This window comes from Phasianus colchicus, chromosome Z, assembly GCF_987193195.1.
Source record: "Phasianus colchicus chromosome Z, bPhaCol1.hap1.1, whole genome shotgun sequence".
Taxonomy (NCBI): Eukaryota; Metazoa; Chordata; class Aves; order Galliformes; family Phasianidae; genus Phasianus; species Phasianus colchicus.
This window is the reverse complement of record NC_143476.1, coordinates 7,034,576-7,057,576: the sequence shown is the minus strand read 5'-3', so window position 1 is coordinate 7,057,576 and position 23,001 is coordinate 7,034,576. Positions and strand designations below refer to the sequence as shown.

General features: G+C 50.9%; 2 protein-coding genes and 1 long non-coding RNA gene across 3 annotated transcripts in view; 1 reads left to right on the top strand and 2 right to left on the bottom strand.

The window, feature by feature from the left end:
• LOC149912352 (uncharacterized) overlaps positions 1 to 23,001 on the bottom strand; it is a 73,372-nt gene that overhangs the window by 36,349 nt on the left and 14,022 nt on the right. The window lies entirely within an intron of this gene.
• Positions 6,847 to 8,414, bottom strand: LOC149912354 (uncharacterized). Its single transcript, XM_090132083.1, has one exon. It carries the CDS (start codon positions 8,210 to 8,212, stop codon positions 7,136 to 7,138), a length of 1,077 nt encoding a protein of 358 aa, XP_089988209.1. The 5' UTR covers positions 8,213 to 8,414; the 3' UTR covers positions 6,847 to 7,135.
• Positions 8,420 to 21,622, top strand: LOC149912353 (rho GTPase-activating protein 32-like). Its single transcript, XM_090130772.1, has 11 exons — positions 8,420 to 8,474; positions 8,530 to 8,718; positions 17,028 to 17,171; positions 17,448 to 17,550; positions 17,646 to 17,778; positions 17,944 to 18,026; positions 18,387 to 18,494; positions 18,856 to 19,001; positions 19,490 to 19,694; positions 19,870 to 20,110; positions 21,608 to 21,622. The coding sequence occupies exons 1-11, from the start codon at positions 8,420 to 8,422 to the stop codon at positions 21,620 to 21,622; spliced, it is 1,422 nt and encodes a 473-aa protein (XP_089986898.1).

Below are 23,001 nucleotides of genomic sequence, written 5' to 3'. Positions count from 1 at the left end.
TTAGGTTGGATGTGAGGAGCTGCACCACAGGGAGAACAAAGCCCCCTGTGCACCCTTGGAGAGCCAAGGGTTGGAGATTGATGAACCTTGAGCTCCTTTCCAACCCGGGCCATGCTGTGATTCTGGGATTCTCACCTTTGCCTCATCTGGCAGAGGGAGGCAGCGCTTTCTATTGTCTCCCTATGGCTGTCAGGTCACCAGGGCCAGTGTCACACAGGGAACTGCAGACACTGTGTGTGCTGTGCCCTGCCCATGGCAGCACAGAGGCAGCTGCCAGCAGCTGATGCCCACAAGGACAGCCAGCCTGGACTTCCTTTGATTCCTTCCCTTTGGATCAGCGTCCTTCAGGAAGGCGGAACATCTCTCCAGCTGAGCAGCAGAGGACAGCAGGGCTTCGTTGTCTGGGCATGTTCTCTTCTGGCCCTCTGGCCCTCACAGACACAGGAGGAGGACACAGAGGCTGCTGTCACACAGCCAGCCCTGCCTCTCAGGTCAGCTCTCAGGCCATCCTCTCTCCCCTCAGCAGCAGCTCACTGTTCTGCACTCCTCTGGCCTGGGCTGGCAGAGGTGTGCAGCAGTTCTGCTGATCTCCCAGTGCTGGCCATGTCTGCAGTGCCTGTGTGAAAGACACAGGAAGCTGCCAGCATTGCACTGCTCTGCTGTGCCCCTGCCATCACCGAGTTTGCTGTCAGCAGCTGCTGCTACACGTCCATTCAGGCACAGGCCTTTCCTTCCTGGCCCTCTTTCCCCCCCTCTCTCCTCTGCTCTCTCTCGTGCTCCCCTTTGGCCTGGGCTGGCTGAGCAGTGCAGGCCTTGTTGTTGCTCCCTGGGCCAACTACGTCACGGTTCCCCGTGACTCTGCCAGCTGCTCTGACACAGCGACTGCGTCCTCAGTGTGGATTCCAGAATGCGACAGACGTCCAGAGAAGACTTCCAGGGCTGATTGGAACATGCTGCCATCAAGAACTGCCATGGCTCAGGCCCCCTGGGAATCTGCTCACAGCGAAAGCTGCTGTCACTCTGTGTGGGCACAGCCTTGTCTGTGTAGGCCTGCTCACACTGCAGCCCCTGTCTGCACCAGAACCGTGCCGATCCACCTTCTCTTGGCCTCCTTGTCTGCATGGAAAAGGGCAGCTTGGGCTGAAGTCCCTCAACTTTCAGATGGCCGAGTGAAGTCTCTGAGCCCTGGTGACCCACGCAGCTCTTCAGCCTGCTGACCTGCTCTGCTGGGGCTGTCTTAACAGGCAGAGGGCACGTTATCCTAATGTCCCCACATCCATCCCTCTTAGCATACTGTAGGCCAGTTCCTAAAAGGACACCTGCACAATCTCTCTGAATGTTAATCAACATGTAGTTAGTTTTCAGTGGTGATTAGCTATGTGTTTAGTCAGAGGTGCAATGGTTCTAATGGTGAGAGAAAGACATTCCCAGTTGTCATCAGGTGGAACACACTTCAGACTGGAATCCTCAAGCAGACTGCAGTCAAGCTTTCTTAATTACTCGTTGTTGTTATCAATTCAGACGCATCTCTGAATTCCTGCTTGAATGAACATTCTGTAATAATCTGCTGAGACAGCGCAAGGCCTGACAATGAGACTATAGTTTATGAAAGCAGCACTTTTTACTTCCTTTACAAGTTCTTATCTGAATGCTAAATACAACATCACTTCACTTATCACTGGGTTGAACGTTTTAAATATTTGGTAAACATAATGGTTCTAATTCTGACATTTAATATGAAAATATTAAAATTCCTTGTAAGTACTTTTTTGTTAGAATGCCAGATGCTAAAGGGATGAAGTGGCACAAGAAAGCAAAATGTCTGTGCTGATGGCAGGAAGGACTGTAAGGATGGAAAGGCTGGTGTTTGCCATGGGCAGGGAAACACATCTGGTTTTCTTGTTCCCTTTGTCTTTGAGTGCCAGAAAAATAGAGGAGAGCGTGCCCTCACCTTGGACCCCTCCTGCCCTCTGCTGCTGAGATGGAGAAATGTCCCAGCTCCTACAAGGACATCAGGACAAAGATAAGTATTGGAAATAAGTCCAGGCTGGCTGTACTTGTGGGCATCTGTTGCTGGAAAATTTAATGGCAGTAAACTGCCTAGATAATGACAGAATGAGGGTGACAATAGAATGGTACGTAATCACAGTGCAATGAAAAATGTATGCAGGGTGCAGGAAGGGAGGTGTGGACATTCTGAGTTGCAACTCTTTATTTGCTCCAGAAAGCTCTATCAGAATGGAAGACTGAAGGAAATACTTTGAGGGGTTTTTTAATGTGACTGGATAAAAGATCCACGTGGCAAATTGAATAACTGAGTGGTAAAGGGACATAGATACCTCACTGTTTCATGGAACCTTTCAATTAAGCATCTGAGCACTGTGTACAGGACTTGGGAATATAAGTATTAGAGGATCATGGAATATCTTTATTTGGAAGGGACCTCGAGGATCATGTATTCCACCTCCTGGTTCCACACCGGACCTCCTATGTGTCAAGCCCTGTGTCTGAGAGCATTGTGCAAATGCTCTTTGGCCTTTGTCAGCTCAGTGCCAAACCACTGCCCTGGGGAGCCAGTGCCAAATTCCATGTATCTAGTTCATCCTACAGAATGATGCCAAGAACAGTTATAGAGATCGACTTACAAACAAAATTCTTGTCTTGAATTAATGGTACACTCACCATTTAAAAAAAAAAAAGAAAAAAAAAAAAATCAAAGCCACATTCTTACGCTGGCATTTTACAGTATTGTCAGATTTTTGTAATTCTGTTTTGTCATATAAGATTCTCTCATCGTGAAATAATGACCAAGTTCTCTTTTCAGATCTAAACATACAAATGCTGAAGGCAGCAGTGCTGTTCAAGAGTACATTACCAGCTCAAACACTGCTTTGGCTATAAAACTGAAGGCAGTCAGGAATTTTATCAAGGAGTTAGCATGTAAGTGTAGATTTAAAAGCAACCTGTATTGTTACTTAGAGTTTGATATAGTGTAATCCAATGCACAGTACTTGTAACGTGTGTTTTACAAAATGCTTTGCAATGTAGGCATCTATTAAGATAAATGCTGCAAGTTCTAATATGTCCATGACCTTTTCAAACAGTTCCTTACTCCTACACATCACTACGAGTAGTTCTTCTGTCAGGAAGGATCACATGAGTAATTAACCTGTGACCTTAAGTTTGGAATTAAATGCATACAGTGGAAGTAAGAGCTGTGGGTTATTTTGCTCTTTCAGTGTTGAACAGCCGAGGTGTTTTGTTTTGGAGGGTGGACAGTGATGGGACAAGTGGGGAATGGCTTTAAACTGAGACGGGGGGTGTTGAGGTTTAGGTTGGATGTGAGGAGCTGCACCACAGGGAGAACAAAGCCCCCTGTGCACCCTTGGAGAGCCAAGGGTTGGAGATTGATGAACCTTGAGCTCCTTTCCAACCCGGGCCATGCTGTGATTCTGGGATTCTCACCTTTGCCTCATCTGGCAGAGGGAGGCAGCGCTTTCTATTGTCTCCCTATGGCTGTCAGGTCACCAGGGCCAGTGTCACACAGGGAACTGCAGACACTGTGTGTGCTGTGCCCTGCCCATGGCAGCACAGAGGCAGCTGCCAGCAGCTGATGCCCACAAGGACAGCCAGCCTGGACTTCCTTTGATTCCTTCCCTTTGGATCAGCGTCCTTCAGGAAGGCGGAACATCTCTCCAGCTGAGCAGCAGAGGACAGCAGGGCTTCGTTGTCTGGGCATGTTCTCTTCTGGCCCTCTGGCCCTCACAGACACAGGAGGAGGACACAGAGGCTGCTGTCACACAGCCAGCCCTGCCTCTCAGGTCAGCTCTCAGGCCATCCTCTCTCCCCTCAGCAGCAGCTCACTGTTCTGCACTCCTCTGGCCTGGGCTGGCAGAGGTGTGCAGCAGTTCTGCTGATCTCCCAGTGCTGGCCATGTCTGCAGTGCCTGTGTGAAAGACACAGGAAGCTGCCAGCATTGCACTGCTCTGCTGTGCCCCTGCCATCACCGAGTTTGCTGTCAGCAGCTGCTGCTACACGTCCATTCAGGCACAGGCCTTTCCTTCCTGGCCCTCTTTCCCCCCCTCTCTCCTCTGCTCTCTCTCGTGCTCCCCTTTGGCCTGGGCTGGCTGAGCAGTGCAGGCCTTGTTGTTGCTCCCTGGGCCAACTACGTCACGGTTCACAGAATCACAGAATCACAGAATCACAGAATCACTAAGGTTGGAAAAGACCTATAAGATCATCCAGTCCAACCATCCACCTGTCACCAATGGTTCTCATTAAACCATATCCCTCAACACAACATCCAAACGTTCTTTGAACACCTCCAGGGTCGGTGACTCCACCACCTCCCTGGGCAGCCCATTCCAGTGCCTGACCACTCTTTCAGAGAAGTAGTATTTCCTAATATCCAGCCTGAATCTTCCCTGGCGAAGCTTGAAACCATTCCCTCTAGTCCTATCACCAGTTACACGAGAGAAGAGGCCGACCCCCAGCTCGTTACAACCTCCCTTCAGGTAGTTATAGAGAGCAATAAGGTCTCCCCTGAGCCTCCTCTTCTCCAGACTGAACAATCCCAGCTCCCTCAGCCGCTCCTCATAAGGCCTGTGCTCCAGACCCCTCACCAGCTTTGTTGCCCTTCTTTGAACACGCTCCAGGGCCTCAATGTCTTTCTTGCAGTGAGGGGCCCAGAACTGGACACAATACTCAAGGTGCGGCCTCACCAGAGCTGAGTACAGGGGAACAATTACTTCCCTACTCCTGCTGGTCACACTGCTTCTGATACAAGCCAGAATGCCATTGGCCTTCTTGGCCACCCGGGCACACTGCTGGCTCATGTTTAGCCGAGCGTCAACCAACACCCCCAGGTCCATTTCCTCTACACAGTCTTCAAGCCATTCCACCCCAAGCCTGTAGCGTTGCTTGGGGTTGCTGTGGCCAAAGTGTAGAACCCGGCATTTGGTCTTATTAAACCTCATCCCATTGGCTTCAGCCCAGCTCTCCAGCCTGTCCAGATCTCTCTGTAGGGCCTCGCTACCCCCAGGCAGATCGACACTTCCAGCCAACTTGGTGTCATCTGCAAACTTACTGAGGGTGCACTCAATGCCCTCATCCAGGTCATCAATAAAAATATTGAAAAGGACAGGCCCCAGCACCGACCCCTGGGGAACACCACTCGTGACCGGTCGCCAGCTGGATTTAGCTCCATTGACCACCACTCTCTGGGCTCGACCCTCCAGCCAGTTCCTTACCCAGCCAAGAGTGTACCTGTCCAAGCCACGGGCTGCCAGCTTCTGCAGGAGAATACTGTGGGAGACAGTGTCAAAGGCCTTGCTGAAGTCTAGGTAGACTACATCAACAGCCTTTCCCTCATCCACCAGGCGGGTCACTAGATCATAGAAGGAGATCAGGTTGGTCAAGCAGGACCTACCCTTCGTGAACCCATGCTGGCTAGACCTGATGCTCCAGTTGTCCCGCACTTGCCGCGTGATCTCCCTCAAGACAATCTGCTCCATAACCTTCCCTGGCACCGAGGTCAGGCTAACAGGCCTGTAGTTCCCCGGGTCCTCCTTACAGCCCTTCTTGTAGATGGGAGTCACATTGGCAAGCCTCCAGTCTTCTGGTACCTCACCAGTCAACAAGGAGCGCTGATAGATGATGGAAAGCGGCTCGGCTATCACCTCCGCCAGTTCCCTCAGCACTCTCGGGTGAATCTCATCCGGCCCCATGGACTTGTGACAGTCCAGTTGGAGTAGAAGGTCTCTGACCGTTTCCTTCTGAATCATGGGTGGTTTAGTCTGGTCTCCAGCCGAGACCACCTGGTCGAAAAGTGGAATATCCTGAGGATAACTGGTCTGACCTTTAAAGACAGACGTAAAGAAGGCATTCAGGACCTCTGCCTTTTCTTTATCCTCAGTAGTCACATTCCCGGCTTCATCCAGTAAAGAATGGAGATTCTCCTTAGTCCTCCTCTTACTGTTGATATATTTGTAAAAGGATTTCTTGTTTCTTTTTATTCCAGTGGCCAGGTCGAGCTCGAGCTGGGCTTTCGCCTTTCTGATTTTCTCCCTGCATATCTTAACAACTTCTCTGTATTCTTTCTGAGTTGCCCGTCCCTTCTTCCACAGGAGGTAGATTGTCTTTTTCTCCCGGAGCTTCAAGAATAGTTGCTTATTCATCCACGCCGGTCTCCTTCCCCGCCGGCTCATTTTGCAGCTCAGGGGGACAGCCCGCTCCTGCGCCTGTAAGACTACCTTCTTGAAGAGCAACCAGTTGTCTTGGACCCCTTTACCCTCTAAGACTGAATCCCAGGGGACTCCCCCTACTAGTCTTCTAAACAGTTCAAAGTCCGCCCTCCGGAAGTCCAAGGTAACAGTTTTGCTGTTCTTCCTCCTGGCTCCACCAAGAATTGAGAACTCTACCATCTCATGGTCACTCTGTCCAAGACAGCCCCCAACCTCCACATCTTCCACCAGACCTTCTCTGTTTGTGAACAGCAGGTCTAGCGGGGCAGCTCCTCTCGTAGGCTCTCTCACCAGCTGCATCAGAAAGTTATCCTCTATACACTCCAGAAACCTCCTAGACTGCTTCTTCTGCGCTGCGTTGAATTCCCAGCATATGTCAGGGAAGTTGAAGTCCCCCATGAGGACAAGGGCTGGCGACCTCGCAGCTTCTGCCAGCTGCTCATAGAACACCTCATCTGTCTCCTCATCCTGGTTCGGCGGTCTATAGCAGACACCCACCAATACATCTGCCTTGTCAGCCCTTCCCCTGATCTTTACCCATAGGGATTCAACCTTATCATCCCCAGCCACAAGCTCAGTAACATCAAAACACTCCCTAACATACAGAGCCACACCACCACCCCTTCTTTCTTGCCTATCCTTCCTGAAGAGCTTGTAGCCATCCATTGCAGCACTCCAGTCATGGGAGCAGTCCCACCATGTTTCCGTAATGGCGACTAGGTCATAGTTTGCCTGCCGCACCATGGCTTCCAACTCTTCTTGTTTGTTGCCCATGCTGCGTGCATTGGTGTAGATGCACTTCAGCCGAGCCCCTCGCCTCATCCCTAATCCCATTGCCGCTCCCCCAGGCTCATCTCTAGCAGGCCTGGTTTTATCCCCTACCCCCTTCATATCTAGTTTAAAGCCCTCTCTACAAGTCCTGCCAGCTCTTGGGCAAGGATCCGTTTCCCCCTTCGAGACAGGTGAGACCCATCAGCAGACCCCAGGCCAGGAGCCGAGTAGACCGCCCCATGATCAAAGAACCCAAAATTCTTACTTTTGCACCATCCTTTCAGCCATGTGTTTATAAGGTGTGTTCTTCTGGTCGTCTCAGCGTCCTTCCCTGCCACTGTAGGAATACAGGCAAATACTACCTGTACGCCTGTTCCTTCAACTAACCTCCCCAGTCTCCTGAAGTCATTTTTCATAGTTCTCAGGCTTCCGTCAGTGACCTCATCACTGCCAGCCTGGACTATCAATAAGGGATAATAATCGGAGTTGCGAATCAAACTAGGAAGTTTCCTGGAAATATCCCTGACTCGGGCCCCAGGGAGGCAGCACACTTCCCTGCGGGTGGGGGCAGGCCGACATATTGGGCCTTCTGTTCCTTCTAGAAGGGAGTCTCCTATGACTATTACCCTCCTTTCTTTTCTGGAGGAGGCAGTTATTAAGCGTGGAGCTGGATGCCTCCTCTTGGGAACACTTGGAGGCAGTTCTCCCACTTCACCCTCAACCACCGCACCCTCCAGTTTCAGGGCTTCAAACCTATTACATAGAGGCACCTGGGGAACCGAGGTAGGTCGGGATGGGGGTCGCCCGCATCGCCGAGCTGGGACCTGATGCCATTCCTCCTCTGCCCTCAAATTAGCTCTCTCATTTCGATCGTGGCAAGGGAGAGGGTCCACTGCTGTTTGGGGGGTGCAATCTCTCTGTCTTTCACGCAGAGAGTCACACCACCAGTCTATCTCCCGCTCGCACTCTCTGATGGCTCTTAATCTCCCTACCTCCTCCCTAAGCTCCACCACCAGGCTGAGAAGCTCGTCCACCTGCTCGCACCTTGCACAAGTGGCATCCTTCCCATTCTCCCCTGGCAGCAGCAGGCTCAGGCACTCCCTACAGCCAGAGACCTGAACTGCTACATTTCTTGGCAGGCCCTCTGTCTGGGTCGCCACAGTCCTCTTGGGGGAAGCCCGCCGCCTGGTAGAGACCATGTTTGAACCTGCGGTCTCGAGGTCTGTCAGTAGGAGAGCTGATCACCTGAACAAAGACAAGGACAAGGCACTGATGTGTCCTGCCACAAGTCACAACTCCCACACCAGCTACTGCAGTAATGTATGAGCAGTGTGGGCTGCGTTCACACTCTGACCACCCTCTCCGGTGTCAAAGGCGGGTAACACCTCGTTCTCACCTGGAGCGATATGCCGGCTCCTGCCCTCCCAAGAGCTGCTTTTAAATTCCCAATGAGCAGTCAAGGTCAGGTACAAGAGATAAGGGCCAGCTGTTTAAATTATACCGCGATTTGGGCCAGCTCCACCCCTGCTGCCTCAGCAGCCCGCCCACAAGCTGCCAGCTCCCGGCGCCGACCACGTGCTTTTTGCTGCCTTCAAAACCAGCCCTAAAAAGAGCTTTTTCGTCGGCTTCTTTGCTATAGATCCCTTCCCCAGCGCAGTCTTACCTGCTCTGAAGCTGGTCTCCTCAGCAATGACCGTTTCACACAGTAGGAAGCTGTTTAAATTATACCGCGATTTGGGCCAGCTCCACCCCTGCTGCCTCAGCAGCCCGCCCACAAGCTGCCAGCTCCCGGCGCCGACCACGTGCTTTTTGCTGCCTTCAAAACCAACCCTAAAAAGAGCTTTTTCGTCGGCTTCTTTGCTATAGATCCCTTCCCCAGCGCAGTCTTACCTGCTCTGAAGCTGGTCTCCTCAGCAATGACTGTATCCGAGTTTGCAATTGCTTAAACCTCTATGTTCCAGATGAATGGTATGTTCTGCTCTAGACTTTGGGTTTCTGTTATGTGTGATGTGAAGCTTTCCTACAGCTCCCCGTGACTCTGCCAGCTGCTCTGACACAGCGACTGCGTCCTCAGTGTGGATTCCAGAATGCGACAGACGTCCAGAGAAGACTTCCAGGGCTGATTGGAACATGCTGCCATCAAGAACTGCCATGGCTCAGGCCCCCTGGGAATCTGCTCACAGCGAAAGCTGCTGTCACTCTGTGTGGGCACAGCCTTGTCTGTGTAGGCCTGCTCACACTGCAGCCCCTGTCTGCACCAGAACCGTGCCGATCCACCTTCTCTTGGCCTCCTTGCCTGCATGGAAAAGGGCAGCTTGGGCTGAAGTCCCTCAACTTGCAGATGGCCGAGTGAAGTCTCTGAGCCCTGGTGACCCACGCAGCTCTTCAGCCTGCTGACCTGCTCTGCTGGGGCTGTCTTAACAGGCAGAGGGCACGTTATCCTAATGTCCCCACATCCATCCCTCTTAGCATACTGTAGGCCAGTTCCTAAAAGGACACCTGCACAATCTCTCTGAATGTTAATCAACACGTAGTTGGTCTGTGCACTGCAGAAATTGCACCTAGGTTTTCAGTGGTGATTAGCTATGTGTTTAGTCAGAGGTGCAATGGTTCTAATGGTGAGAGAAAGACATTCCCAGTTGTCATCAGGTGGAACACACTTCAGACTGGAATCCTCAAGCAGACTGCAGTCAAGCTTTCTTAATTATTCGTTGTTCTTATCAATTCAGACGCATCTCTTAATTCCTGCTTGAATGAACATTCTGTAATAATCTGCTGAGACAGCGCAAGGCTTGACAAGGAGACTATAGTTTATGAAAGCAGCACTTTTTACTTCCTTTACAAGTTCTTATCTGAATGCTAAATGCAACATCAATTCACTTCTCACTGGGTTGAACGTTTTAAATATTTGGTAAACATAATGGTTCTAATTCTGACATTTAATATGAAAATATTAAAATTCTTTGTAAGTACTTTTTTGTTAGAATGCCAGATGCTAAAGGGATGAAGTGGCACAAGAAAGCAAAATGTCTGTGCTGATGGCAGGAAGGACTGTAAGGATGGAAAGGCTGGTGTTTGCCATGGGCAGGGAAACACATCTGGTTTTCTTGTTCCCTTTGTCTTTGAGTGCCAGAAAAATAGAGGAGAGCGTGCCCTCACCTTGGACCCCTCCTGCCCTCTGCTGCTGAGATGGAGAAATGTCCCAGCTCCTACAAGGACATCAGGACAAAGATAAGTATTGGAAATAAGTCCAGGCTGGCTGTACTTGTGGGCATCTGTTGCTGGAAAATTTAATGGCAGTAAACTGCCTAGATAATGACAGAATGAGGGTGACAATAGAATGGTACGTAATCACAGTGCAATGAAAAATGTATGCAGGGTGCAGGAAGGGAGGTGTGGACATTCTGAGTTGCAACTCTTTATTTGCTCCAGAAAGCTCTATCAGAATGGAAGACTGAAGGAAATACTTTGAGGGGTTTTTTAATGTGACTGGATAAAAGATCCACGTGGCAAATTGAATAACTGAGTGGTAAAGGGACATAGATACCTCACTGTTTCATGGAACCTTTCAATTAAGCATCTGAGCACTGTGTACAGGACTTGGGAATATAAGTATTAGAGGATCATGGAATATCTTTATTTGGAAGGGACCTCGAGGATCATGTATTCCACCTCCTGGTTCCACACCGGACCTCCTATGGGTCAAGCCCTGTGTCTGAGAGCATTGTGCAAATGCTCTTTGGCCTTTGTCAGCTCAGTGCCAAACCACTGCCCTGGGGAGCCAGTGCCAAATTCCATGTATCTAGTTCATCCTACAGAATGATGCCAAGAACAGTTATAGAGATCGACTTACAAACAAAATTCTTGTCTTGAATTAATGGTACACTCACCATTTAAAAAAAAAAAAGAAAAAAAAAAAATCAAAGCCACATTCTTACGCTGGCATTTTACAGTATTGTCAGATTTTTGTAATTCTGTTTTGTCATATAAGATTCTCTCATCGTGAAATAATGACCAAGTTCTCTTTTCAGATCTAAACATACAAATGCTGAAGGCAGCAGTGCTGTTCAAGAGTACATTACCAGCTCAAACACTGCTTTGGCTATAAAACTGAAGGCAGTCAGGAATTTTATCAAGGAGTTAGCATGTAAGTGTAGATTTAAAAGCAACCTGTATTGTTACTTAGAGTTTGATATAGTGTAATCCAATGCACAGTACTTGTAACGTGTGTTTTACAAAATGCTTTGCAATGTAGGCATCTATTAAGATAAATGCTGCAAGTTCTAATATGTCCATGACCTTTTCAAACAGTTCCTTACTCCTACACATCACTACGAGTAGTTCTTCTGTCAGGAAGGATCACATGAGTAATTAACCTGTGACCTTAAGTTTGGAATTAAATGCATACAGTGGAAGTAAGAGCTGTGGTGTTATTTTGCTCTTTCAGTGTTGAACAGCCGAGGTGTTTTGTTTTGGAGGGTGGATAGTGATGGGACAAGTGGGGAATGGCTTTAAACTGAGACGGGGGGTGTTGAGGTTTAGGTTGGATGTGAGGAGGAAGTTTTTCAGCCAGAGGGTGGTGAGGCACTGGAACAGGTTGCTCAGGGAGGCTGTGGATGCCCCATCCCTGCAGGCATCCAAGGCCAGGCTGGATGTGGCTCTGGGCAGCCTGGGCTGCTGGTGGGCAGGTTAGAAAGCCCACAGGACTTTATTGCAGCCCTGGGTGCAGGGGGATCACTGCTCCTAGCATGCACACAGAAGAGCTGGAGCACACAGGTGATGTACATTCCACTTGTGAACATTCCTGCAATTCCAGAGAGCGTGCGCCTGTTCCAATCACTGCTGCACAGATTAAAAACTGATTGCAGATGAGCTGTTTTGGTATGGGGTTCTTGCCAACGGTCTGCAGTGGCTGTGTGATTCCTCGGGGAGTTGCTCTCCAGCCCAAAGGTCATGTCCTAAGTCGACCAGATCCCGTTTGTGTCCAGAAATGGCTGACAACAGATCAGCTGCTGGTCAAGTTTCTAACATCACACTGGCCTTGCTCCAGTGTCTGTGTCATCAGCCCCAGCACATACGGTGCACCTCTTCAAGGCTTTGCAACACTGAGACTCTGCACTTGGGCTCCAGACATCCTGCTGCACCAAGAGGTTATTCTAGCTTTGGTATCTTGCAACTTTGTATATAACTACATCACTGTAATCATAAATGTCTAGGAGCGTGGAGATGGAGAAATTAATCTTCCTGTAATTCTCTGTACTGCAGCCCCGTGGTTGTCAACACCTAATGCAATATTGAAATTTCAGTTGAGAAATTGAAAGCTGCCCTTAACAAAAAAGCATCTGGATTTGTTACTGAAATCACACTGAGGATCAAGAAATCCAAATGCTTCTAGCATAACCACGATTATAGGCAGTGTTTAGACAAGCTCTTACAGGAAAACCATGAACACAAGGCTAAAGAGAGACTAAGTGATGCACTCTGCAGGAATACTCATGGAAGTCTTCACAGTGCAGGAGTCTGATCTGATTACAGATGCTGTGCTTTAAGAACCCCTTATCATATCTTTTCTTTCACTGTTGTGCAGGGGTTGGACTCAGTGATCTCTGGAGGCTGGAGATGCTGTTTGCTAATGGCAGATGGAGAGAGGAAAAGCAAGTGCAAGGCATGCTGTGCATAGCCACCACATGGCATCTGCACCATTTCCCCCTGCACAAAGGAGGAGCAGCTCACAAGCTTGGCCTGGGCCAGGGAAGGGAGCAGACAAACATCTGGACCGACCCCAAACAAGCTGGTTCTGCAGGTTGGGTGTCTTCTGCTGCTTGTCTCACATCCTGCTGCTCAGCGGTAGATTTGTTCCTGCTCAGTGCTAACAGGAAACTCACACAGCATTTCTGTTTCAGCTGTGCCAACGCTTTGATCCCTTGCTGCTTGGATGGGGCGTTTGAAGAAGGATGCCTGTGCTGATGTCCAGCCAGGCTTTGGGGATGAGTCTCCACACCAGGGTACGACTGACAGGACTGAGGGTTGGGGATCCAGCCAGGTCGAGTCCAGTGTGCTTTGCTCTTGTTCTTAGTGCTTGTTTTTGCTCAGGAGGGCAGGAGGTGAACCTCGTGAACCAATGCCTGCAGACGGGGTTTGCAGAGAAAGAGGTCCTGCAGGCCTTGTGTGACCGCCACGGAGCTGCAGCGAGGCTGCATCAGTGTAAAACACCAGAGATCCACGGAGGTGTGAAGGGGAGCTGTGGGCTGCAGTCACGCAGGAAGGGATGTGCATGCTCGGGGTTTGGTTGTTGTGTGTGTGTTAAGTGACTGTGATACCACTGCTGGGTCAGTGTGAGTGTACGGAACAAGTGTGACAGCCTTTTTGATGGAGCCCTGTGAAAGGAGTCCTATGGACTTGAGATCCAACTATCAGCCCGTGGGCATCATCCAGGAGTTGGGGTAGGGGATGAGGCAAGGGAAGTTGGGCTAAGAAAGGGATAAAGCAGTCTGGCAGCAGTTCTGTGTTTCTCCCATCTCCTGCTTTATTTCCTTCCAGGTGAAATAGATGGGTGCTGCAACATGCCCTTGAATGTAACAAAACCCACTCTAGTGTGGATTTGACATGGGCCCAGCACTGCAAGGTACGCTGCTGGGAGGAAGCGTCCATCTGGCTGAGGGCAGGAAGGCCCTCCAGAGGGATGCACTGAGGCCAGTTGTGCGAGGCTCAACAAGAGCAAGCGCCAGGTCCTGCGCTTTGGTCATGACGACCCTGTGCCAGCTTCTCCAGGATTTGGCTGGGGTAGAATTCCAAGCAGCCCCTGATTCCAGAACGTTGGGCTGGGCTGTTGGAATCTTCTGCCCTTGTGACTGGTCTTGCCTCCCCACCCTGTCCGTCGTGGTGGAGCAGCCTGGTGGCCCTCAGTGATGTCATAAGGGCTAGAATGAGGGGAGGAGCAGTGTGTGCTGCGTCCCTTCATTGGAGCGCTGGAGCTCTGACTGAGCAGCTCGCTTGTTGCACTTGTGCACCGACTGCGTCCCTTTGTCTTCACACCGTCCTGTGCAGCACCTTGTAGGTAAGCTGAGACAGTGTGGGAGAGACGGGGGGACAGTGAGTGCTGAGAACTGCTGGCTGGCGGAGCTCATAGGCTCACATTATCTCCATCAGCAGAGGGGTGGCCATGAGGGACAGGGAGGTGATCGTCCCCCCCTGCTCTGCTCTTGTGAGGCCCCAGCTGCACTACAGTGTCCAGAAAGACAGGGAGCTGTTGGAGAGGGTCCAGAGGCGAGCCACAGAGATGATCAGGGGACTGGAGCACCTCCCCTGCAAAGACAGGCTGAGGGAGCTGGGCTTGTTCAGCCTGGAGAAAAGAAGGCAGTGGGGTGACCTCATGGCAGCCTTCAGTACCTAAAGGGAGCCTAAAAAGAGGAGGGGAATCAACTCTTTGAAAGGGTAGATAACTGCAGGACAAGGGGAAATGGTTTTAAGTTGAAAACTTAAGTTTTTAAGTTGAGGGAGGGCAGATTTTGGTTTTTCCCTTGTAGTCTTTGCTAAACGGTGGAAGCAAACTGACCTGCTCTTTCTCTCTCCTCTCTCCACCCTCTGCCTGCTTCCCTGCTGCAGCTTTTGCTCGTGGAAGATCAGAGCAAAGTGACAAGGAACGGCTGCGGATTTGTGAGATTTCTCTCCCTCGTTCTGATCTCTTGCCAGGTACCTGCCATGCTTTGTCCCCCCACATGCTTTAGCAGCCCGTGACGCCCCGTGTTTAGTAACACAGCCTCATCCAGCTTTGATGGGACGCTGGTCACGTGTGGGTTTTCTCCACATGCTCTGCAGCTCAGCCCTCAGAAGGATGCTGTCTGTGGTGCTGTGACCAGCTGGTTTTATGGAAAGCAATCCCTTAGGCAAAGAGTCCCAGCCCCAGCTTGTGCAGAGCTGCACAGCATCACCAGGGACACCAGCAGGCGTGCTTGGGCTGTGTGAGTGTGCCCGACAGCTGTAGGGAGCACAGCAGAGATGTGAACAGAGAACATAAAAGTGTGTTTCTTTTCAGTTCCAGCTTGTCACACCTACGCTGATGGCTGTGGCGTGCAGCGAGATCAGCTGTGGGCCTGATGTGGCATGGACAGAGGTAGAGTATGAAGCTCTGATTGGTCTTTGTTCCCTGACTGCAGCCAGCAGAGTGAGCCGCAGATGTGCTCTCCTGCTTTCCAAGAGAGCTCCTCTGTGGCAAGACAGTAGTGCAAGAGTGGCAAGTTTATAAAAGTACCAGAGCCATCTCGGCTGTTGTGTTTGTCCTCTACTGACTTTTCCCTTGAAATGGCTGCAGAAACAACAATCATTCTCTGCTCTGTTTGGCCTCGCTGTTGGTTGGACTGCTCAAGAGAGCTGCTTGGTGCTTGCAATGGCACTGTTTGCACCTTGTAACTGCAGCCGTAGCTTTGGTTTCCCTCTTCACGGTCTCCTAGCATCTTAAAGAGTCAGCCTTCCTGCACAAAGAGCGCAGGAAAGGATGTGGCAAAATACACAAGGCCACCTGTCTGCGTCAGTGCCATTGCTGATTAGTCTGGATGGGGAGAGATGCATCTTTGCTGGCGTGTGCCTGCTGCACACCAGGGAGAGAAACAGCCGTTATTAGACTTGCAGTTCCTTCTGAAGTGCCCATGATAAGGACCGAGTGCATTTCCTGCAGCTTTCTCTGCAGATGTGCTCCTCACCTTGAAATCCTCCTTGTTGGTTCCCAGCTCCTCACCGTGGCCTGTGCTCTCTGTTTCAGGCTGAGAACAAGGGGAAGCCCCTGCTAGACCATGAGGTGGCACCTGTGAATGTTCCAGCTATTGCTGCTGCCCATGCTATTAAGAGATACGTTGCCCAGGCAGCGGATGAACTCTCCATTGAGGTAAGCAGTTCAAGGCGTTCCTTGTTGCTCAATTTTACAATGGCAAATGTCTTCAGAACTGCACTGGTGCAAGTGCTTTAATGCTCGGCGATGTTTGGCAGTGCAGAAGAATGCAGACATTTGAGCTGTGCTTTCCTCCCAGCTGTGCTGAAGCTGGGATTGACGTTGCAATCTCTTGCAGGTGGGAGACATCATCTGTGTCATCGACATGCCACCAAAGGAGCTGACCCCCTGGTGGAGAGGCAAGCTCGGCTTCCAGGTAGGCACAAGCTTCAGACTGGAGAGTGCAACTGCAGTAAAGGCAGGAATCTTAGCTTAGAGCTGCTCTGCATGCACAGGATGCCTAATGGACGTAAACAGTTTCCCTGTGTCGGTGTCAGGGGACCTTGCCGTTGGCTGCAAATGTTGAAAAATTATTACCTTTATGCTTTGAACTATGGCCATTTTCTGCTGGATAGTCTTATGGAACGTCAGGCAAGCACGTTCCGAGGGAAATGTTATGTGGCTTTTGGTTTAACAGTTCAGACCTGAGAAGTGCTGCATGCAATAGTTGGCTTCTCTTCTTGTTACAGGTTGGATTTTTCCCAGGGGAGTGTGTGGAACTCATTAATAAGAACATTCCTGAGGCACTCATCAACTCAGTGCCAAAGCCAGGTAGGGATGTTACATTTGATGGTGTGGGGAAGCAAAATGAAGTCTTTTTGGGGGTGCGTTCCATGTTTAGTACCTCCTTTATCCATCCCACATTGTCCTCTGGGTTGATGATTCTTCATGCACACCATGGGGCAGAGATTTGGCCCAATCCTCCTGTGTTTATGATTGGACTTGGGGAAACTATAGAATCTTCATAGAATGGCTTGGGATGGTCGGGTCCTTAAGGATCCTCAAGCTTCCACTTCCTTGCATCAGGCTGTGCTGCCAGCCCCCACATTTAATGTCAGATTAGACCAGGCTGCCCAGGGCCCCATCCAACCTGGCCTTGGGCTTTTCCAGAGATGGGGAAAATCCCTTTTTGTATGTACTGGTTGGTAATGTTCTTCCCGTTCTGACGTTCTCTGTAGAATGTGCTGTGCTCGGCCTCGTCCAACGGAGCCAGACCTGAAATGACCTGGTTTCTTCCTTTTGTTGTGCAGTGCCCAAGAAACGCAGCAAGATCCTCACCTTCCTTCGTTCCTTGGTGAAGGCCCGCCCAAAGAAACCGACCGAGCGGGAGGTGGAGAAGGAAAGGGTGTTTGGCGGTGACCTGGGAGAGCATCTTCTCCACTCCGGTCGTGATGGTAAGGAGCTGCCCATTCCTGAGATCTTCCTCTGCTGGGCATCTAAAGAAGATGAAAGGGAGCTCATATCTAGCAGGGGGCAGGCTGATAGCCATGGAGACACGTGTAATGGGAGTTGATGGCTGAAGGATAAAGTGAGGCGGATGCTCCTAAGAGACAAGCACATCTGTATTTGCTTCAGCCAAGCCTGGCTGGGCTTAGTGGATGGGATGTGAAGCACAGCCTGCAGCACGATTGAATCAGGAGCTCCACTGACGGCTGGCACGTGTTCTTCAGTCCCCCAGGTCCTCCAGAGCTGCGCTGAGTTCATTGAGCAGCACGGCGTGGTGCAGGGGATATACCGCCTGTCCGGCGTCGCGTCCAACATCCAGAGACTGCGGTAAGAGTGCTGCGACTGACACAGCCTGAGTGCATCTGGTGTGGCTTTGGGCTTGCCTTCCTCTCGCTCAACCGGGTTTGCATCCCTCTCTCCAGGCAGGAATTTGAGTCGGAGCAGATTCCTGAGCTCACCGTCCGGGACATTCACAGCGTGAGCTCCCTCTGCAAGATGTACTTCAGGGAGCTCCCGAACCCTCTGCTCACCCACCAGCTGTACGGCAAGTTCTCGGTAAGCACAAGGCCACGTCTTTCGTTTCCCTCTTCCTGGGCCTCTTGGCAGATGGCTGCAGCAGTGCCCCAGCTCGGAGGCCCTTTTGCTGTCAGCCCCACGAGGTTTACTCGCAGTGGTGTACTAGCCTGATTGGTGTCTCGCTCCCTTTCTGCACTACTCCAGGATGCTGTTGGTGCCGCTACAGAGGAGGAGCGGCTGCTCAGAATGCAGGACGTCATCCAGCAGCTGCCCGCTCCTCACTACAGGTCAGTGCTGCCCTCAGCCTGCTGAGCTCAGCCCTGCTGCATTGCAGAGGGCAACGATGCGGTTCCAGGCTCTGTCTCACGCCGGCAACACGATGCCTGTGTATGCTGAAGGGTTGAAGGCTCCATGGGCTTACTTTATGGGGTCAGTTCCTGGGCACGGGGGCACGCTTGGTGCAGCTGATGGCTGCGGCTGTGCTGTGCTGGGGCTTGGTGCTGCAGCGTGGCACTCAGTCAAGTTGGATCTACTTCAACTTCGGTGACAGTAGCAATCACAAGAAGTAGCATGAATGGAGGTTTGCTTTCTGAATTGCAGCACGGCATGCTCGTTGGTGCTGAACGTTTGCCTCTCTTGTTTTCCAGGACACTGGAGTTCCTGATGAGACACTTGGCGTGTCTGGCTGGGAGCTCCACCATCACAAACATGCATGCCAAGAACCTAGCCATTGTGTGGGCTCCAAACCTCTTAAGGTAAACTGCTGGTTCTGTTTCAACACAACGCTTACATCTGTTCTCCATTAAAAAAAAAAACAGTGCTCCCTTTTTCTCCATCAAATGTGCTCTTCTCCTGTAAAATCTGTGGCTGACAGAAGAGCAGGAGCCTGGGCTGTTCTCCAACCCCACGGGCACAATGTCTAGGTGACAATTTCTGCAGTCTTGTTGAGATGGGACTGACGTGTCCTTGATCATCCAGGGGAATTTCTGCAGTGGCATCACTGATTGCCCACTGCGGAAGTCTCCAGAGCCTCAGCTGACAGCTTTTGGCTGCAACAATTCAGACTCGGGGAAACGGTCTTGGAGAAATGACTTCTAAAATCTGCCTTTTCTACAGATCACAGCAGAACGAGTCTGCCTGCGCCAGCGGAAGAGCTGCCTGCATGGAGCTGCAGACGCAGTCGGATGTGGTGGAATTCATCATCAACCACACAGACGTCCTCTTCGGCTCCAAATCCGGAGCAGACATCGCAGATGCAGCAGGTGAGTGTCTTCCTCCATTAGCTTGATCTTGACCTGACACCTTGACCAAATGCAGGCCTTCTCCAGGATGTTTGAGATACTCTTTTACCATCAAGGGGACAGCAGACCTCTGGGCTTCCATTAGGGTATGGCATCCTGTTGCTGGATGCTGAGAATGTCCAAGCCCAAACTTCACAAGGAGGAAACCGTCATTATTATGGTTTGCACGCAGGAAAAGCTTGATGCAAGTGTGGCAGCGAAGCTTTCTCAGTTCCCTGCCCCCATTTCCTTGGGTTTTTCCTTGCCTATTTTGATACAGTAAGCTGCTCTTAATGATGACCGTGTCCTTTGCCATAAACACACCTCTTCCCACATGGTTATTTTGGGCTCCTCTTCTTCCAGTGGCTCGGATAAGCAAGCCTGAGAAAAATACAGCACCTCCCCCAGAACTGTGGTGGCTGTGCTGCTGCTTTCTGATCCTCGCTCTTACCTGTGGTTTTCCCTGACAGGGCACAATTCTCTCCCAGGGCCCAAGTCTGTGGGGGTCTCTTCTGCTGCCACAAAGCTGCTCAGCCTGGAGGAGGCACAGGCACAGAGGCGAGGCCACAGCACCTCTTCTGTGGTAACAGAGAGCAGCAGGGACATTGAAGTGGAAGAAAGCCCTGCAGCTGGGCAGGGCAAATTCCACACCGTCGTTGACTTTCCATCTGACAGGTAAAGAGGACTTTCTTTTCCAGCACCTAGCATCATTGTTTGGGTGGGTTTTTGTGTTTTCCTGCAGAAACCAGGCAGTGCTAGGAACAAGCAACTGCTGCCAAGAGCTCAGTGCTGCTCTTCCCTCACCCTGCACCACGCACGACTCACAGCATTGGCTGTTTTCTCTCTCCAGACAAAATCCACCCAGCAAGAATGAGGAATCACCAGCTAGCAGTTGGTGTTGCTGCTTCAGCCTCAGGAAGCCATCCTCTGGCAGCAAACGCCAACTGCAGCGCAATGCCAGGCAGCCCTCAGAAACAGCAGTGGTAGTCCTGGCAGGTAAGGGTGCAAATGCAGCTTCCAAATCCCTGCTTTTCAGGAACATACAATTCAAGCTTGCTCTGCACATGTATCTCTTTCTAGCGTTCAATCCCGTGCCTAAATCTTCACCCCTGATCAAGTACCACTGTCGTAATTCAGCTTGTGAAAGTTTGACACTAACCCCTGTGTATCCTTTCTAGGTGAATCGAGCCCTTGCCAAGCCATAAGATCCAGGGCAAGTAGCGAGGATGCTCTCTCTGCTTCCATCAGTGGAGAGCTCATAGGAAGCACAAATTGCTGCAGTTCTAATAGCAGCCTTCCATCTAACAACATTAATGGAGAGAAGGAGCTCATCGAAGTCCATGCTCTCATTACACCTGGCTCTGCTGAAGTTGCTGACCTGAGCCTCCCAGACACCACAGTCACAAGTGTGGATTTTAACCCAGAGTCTCTGCAGTGCAGCCCATCTGAAGCACAGTGTGAGTGCCCCGACAGCAGCACCTCCATGCAGGAGCAGGTCAGCATCAGTGAAGAGGAGCAGAGCCTTTTGCAGGGGGACTTTCAATCAGACCTCCAGTCCCAGGCACCGGACAGCAGCACTGAGAGCTCTGAGCCACTCTCTCCATGACAAGACAGGATGAGTCCCATCTTCACCGTGGACCTCTCACACCCTCCTGTCCTTTATATAATAATAAAAGCACACTCGTGCTCAATCAACGCCTTGACTGCCTCCAGAGTCTTCATTCACACGGACTGGGATGAATGCAGCACACAGCAAGGCACCCCAGCTTGCAATGCTGTGGCTGTGGGGTGCGTGCAGCACAGCTCCGGGTTTGTTCCTGTTTTGTCTGGCTTTGGGATGTCTGCAGGGGGAGCTCTGCTACCATTTGGCATGGTAGCAAATAATCTCTCACATCCTGGATGCTGCTCATGATACTCCCAAGCTTCCTGGCTGTGGCTTTGTGATGCTTTTCAGGGCCTTCTGATGCATTTTGATGCCTTGGATGTTGCTTAACACCTCCCTCCTCCCATCATGTCCTTTCCTGGCTCCCACCTACGAACTGGCCCTGCAGATCATCTCCAGACCTGTCATCAGCACACTGCGGCAGGAGAAGCTCCCCCTGGCCAACGTCAGGCAGTACTGCTTGGTCTGCAGCTCAGTGGCCATTTCCCTTTTAGGCGGCTCCTGCAGAAGAATCAAGCAGCAGAACCTTTTGCTCACCCTGCACCACACAAATGCTGCAAAAGCAGAAACAACCTGGGAATCTCTGGTTTGCAAGACTTCACAGACACTTATTGACTGTGTCTGATGGTTCCCTCCCATCCTTGATTTCCTTCTCCCCTTCTCCTCGTCTGATCCCACTGCTGAGCCATGAGCAAGCTGCCCAGTGTGGCAGAGCATCGTGCAGAGCCGTGCTGGCACCTCCTCCCCTTCCTCTCCTGCAGCTCAGCCTGCAACCTGAGCAAGTTTTTTTCTGAGAAAGTGACCAGCTCTTTTCCATCCCTTTGCCCCTACAAACAGTTGTCCAGAGGATCTCGTCCAAGAATTCCTGGAACAGCCTGCAGCTGGCTCTCCTGAAGTTCAGGCTCCTGCCTTTGCTTCCTGCCAGGCCCGCAGTCCTTGAGATCACAAGCTCAAGGAGGGCATGGTCACTGCAGCCCTGACCGCCTCCTGTCGTAACCCCTGGTGTGCACCATGTCCAGCAATGCTTCCCTTCTGCTTGCTGTGCCCAATGCCTGCACCACAGAGTGATTCTCACTGCACTCCAGGAGTCTGTCAGATTGCTTGCAGCCAGCCATGCTGATTTCCCAGACTGACTGGAATCCCCCATCAGGATGAGAGTCAGTGAGTGCGATGCTTCTGCTGGCTGCAGTAAGCAGCTCCCACCAACAGGCTCTCTTTCCAGGCGGCTGTAGCAGACCCTCACCTCCAGAAGCCCTGCACTGCTGCACTTCCTAATTTTACCCACAAGTTCACAACCTGCTCATGGCTCTTCTGAGTTCTTTGCAGTCAACTTCTCATCATAGGGGGCAAATCCCTTGCCTTCCAGAATTCCATAGTATCAACTGTGTCTGCTTTATGTCAGGATTTTTTTTTCTTTCTTTTCTTTTTCCATTTTCTAGGTAGGAAAATGAATTTCTGAGCCAGGAGAAGCAGAAGTGAAACAGTCTTCCTGGCACTGCTCAGGTTGCAGGAGTTGCCAAGTGCTCCTCAGGTAATGTGTGCTGAAGAGCTGACCTTGGTGGCAGGGGCTGTGGCTGCATTTTGTGCCTATTCAGAGCAGGAGCTGCAGAGCGAGATAAACATCACGAGAAGGTAAGGCTGAGAAGCAAGGACACCTCCAGAAAGAAGAGAAAAACTGAGTCAAGTGAGCTGCGTGACGGCCGTGTGATGCTGACCATGATTGGAGGAAGAGCGCATGGCTGGGAATGACTGATGGCTCTGGTTGGATGGGTGCCTGTGTGCACAGAGTTAAGGAGTGTTTGTGGGATGTTTTGCTGGCATCTAACGGCTGTAAGGGGAAGTCAAGAGAGAAAGCTTGTGAATGCATAGAAGGGATGTTAAAATCTGGAACAGACTGATTGGATCATTCACAGCTGAGTCCGTGCCAGATTGCCACACTGCCAGAACCTGGGGCCTAGGATTTTCCTTTAAGAGTGCCAACTGCTTATTTTAAATGATAAAAGGTAACATTGAAAAAAGCTTCCCTTTTTGCATTAGAATAACGCATTGATATTTGATGTTTCTGTCTTTCCATTCCTTTAGCAGCCTGGGTGTTGATGCAGCTGCATGCATCTGCTGCCCTCCCCTTCTGTTTTGTGTAAAAGAACAGTAAAATATGCAATCAGTGTGAGATCTTTCTGAAGTATTTTACTTTATTTGCCCCTAGGCTGCAATGGCTGGGAAATGGCAGTGTCACCCAGGAGCCCACACGGCGACCTGATGTCTCATTGTTGGGGTCTATTGGAAACCACCACGATGACAAAAGAATGCCTGGGATTC

Excerpts from the sequence above, each read along its gene's own strand:
- LOC149912353 (XM_090130772.1), top strand. The coding sequence starts at position 8,420 with ATGCCGGCTCCTGCCCTCCCAAGAGCTGCTTTTAAATTCCCAATGAGC. Across the intron at positions 8,719-17,027 it reads AGCAATGACCGTTTCACACA|TGCCCAAGAAACGCAGCAAG; the intron begins GTAGGAAGCTGT and ends TTTGTTGTGCAG. Across the intron at positions 19,002-19,489 it reads AGACATCGCAGATGCAGCAG|GGCACAATTCTCTCCCAGGG; the intron begins GTGAGTGTCTTC and ends TTTCCCTGACAG.
- LOC149912354 (XM_090132083.1), bottom strand. The coding sequence starts at position 8,212 with ATGGTCTCTACCAGGCGGCGGGCTTCCCCCAAGAGGACTGTGGCGACC.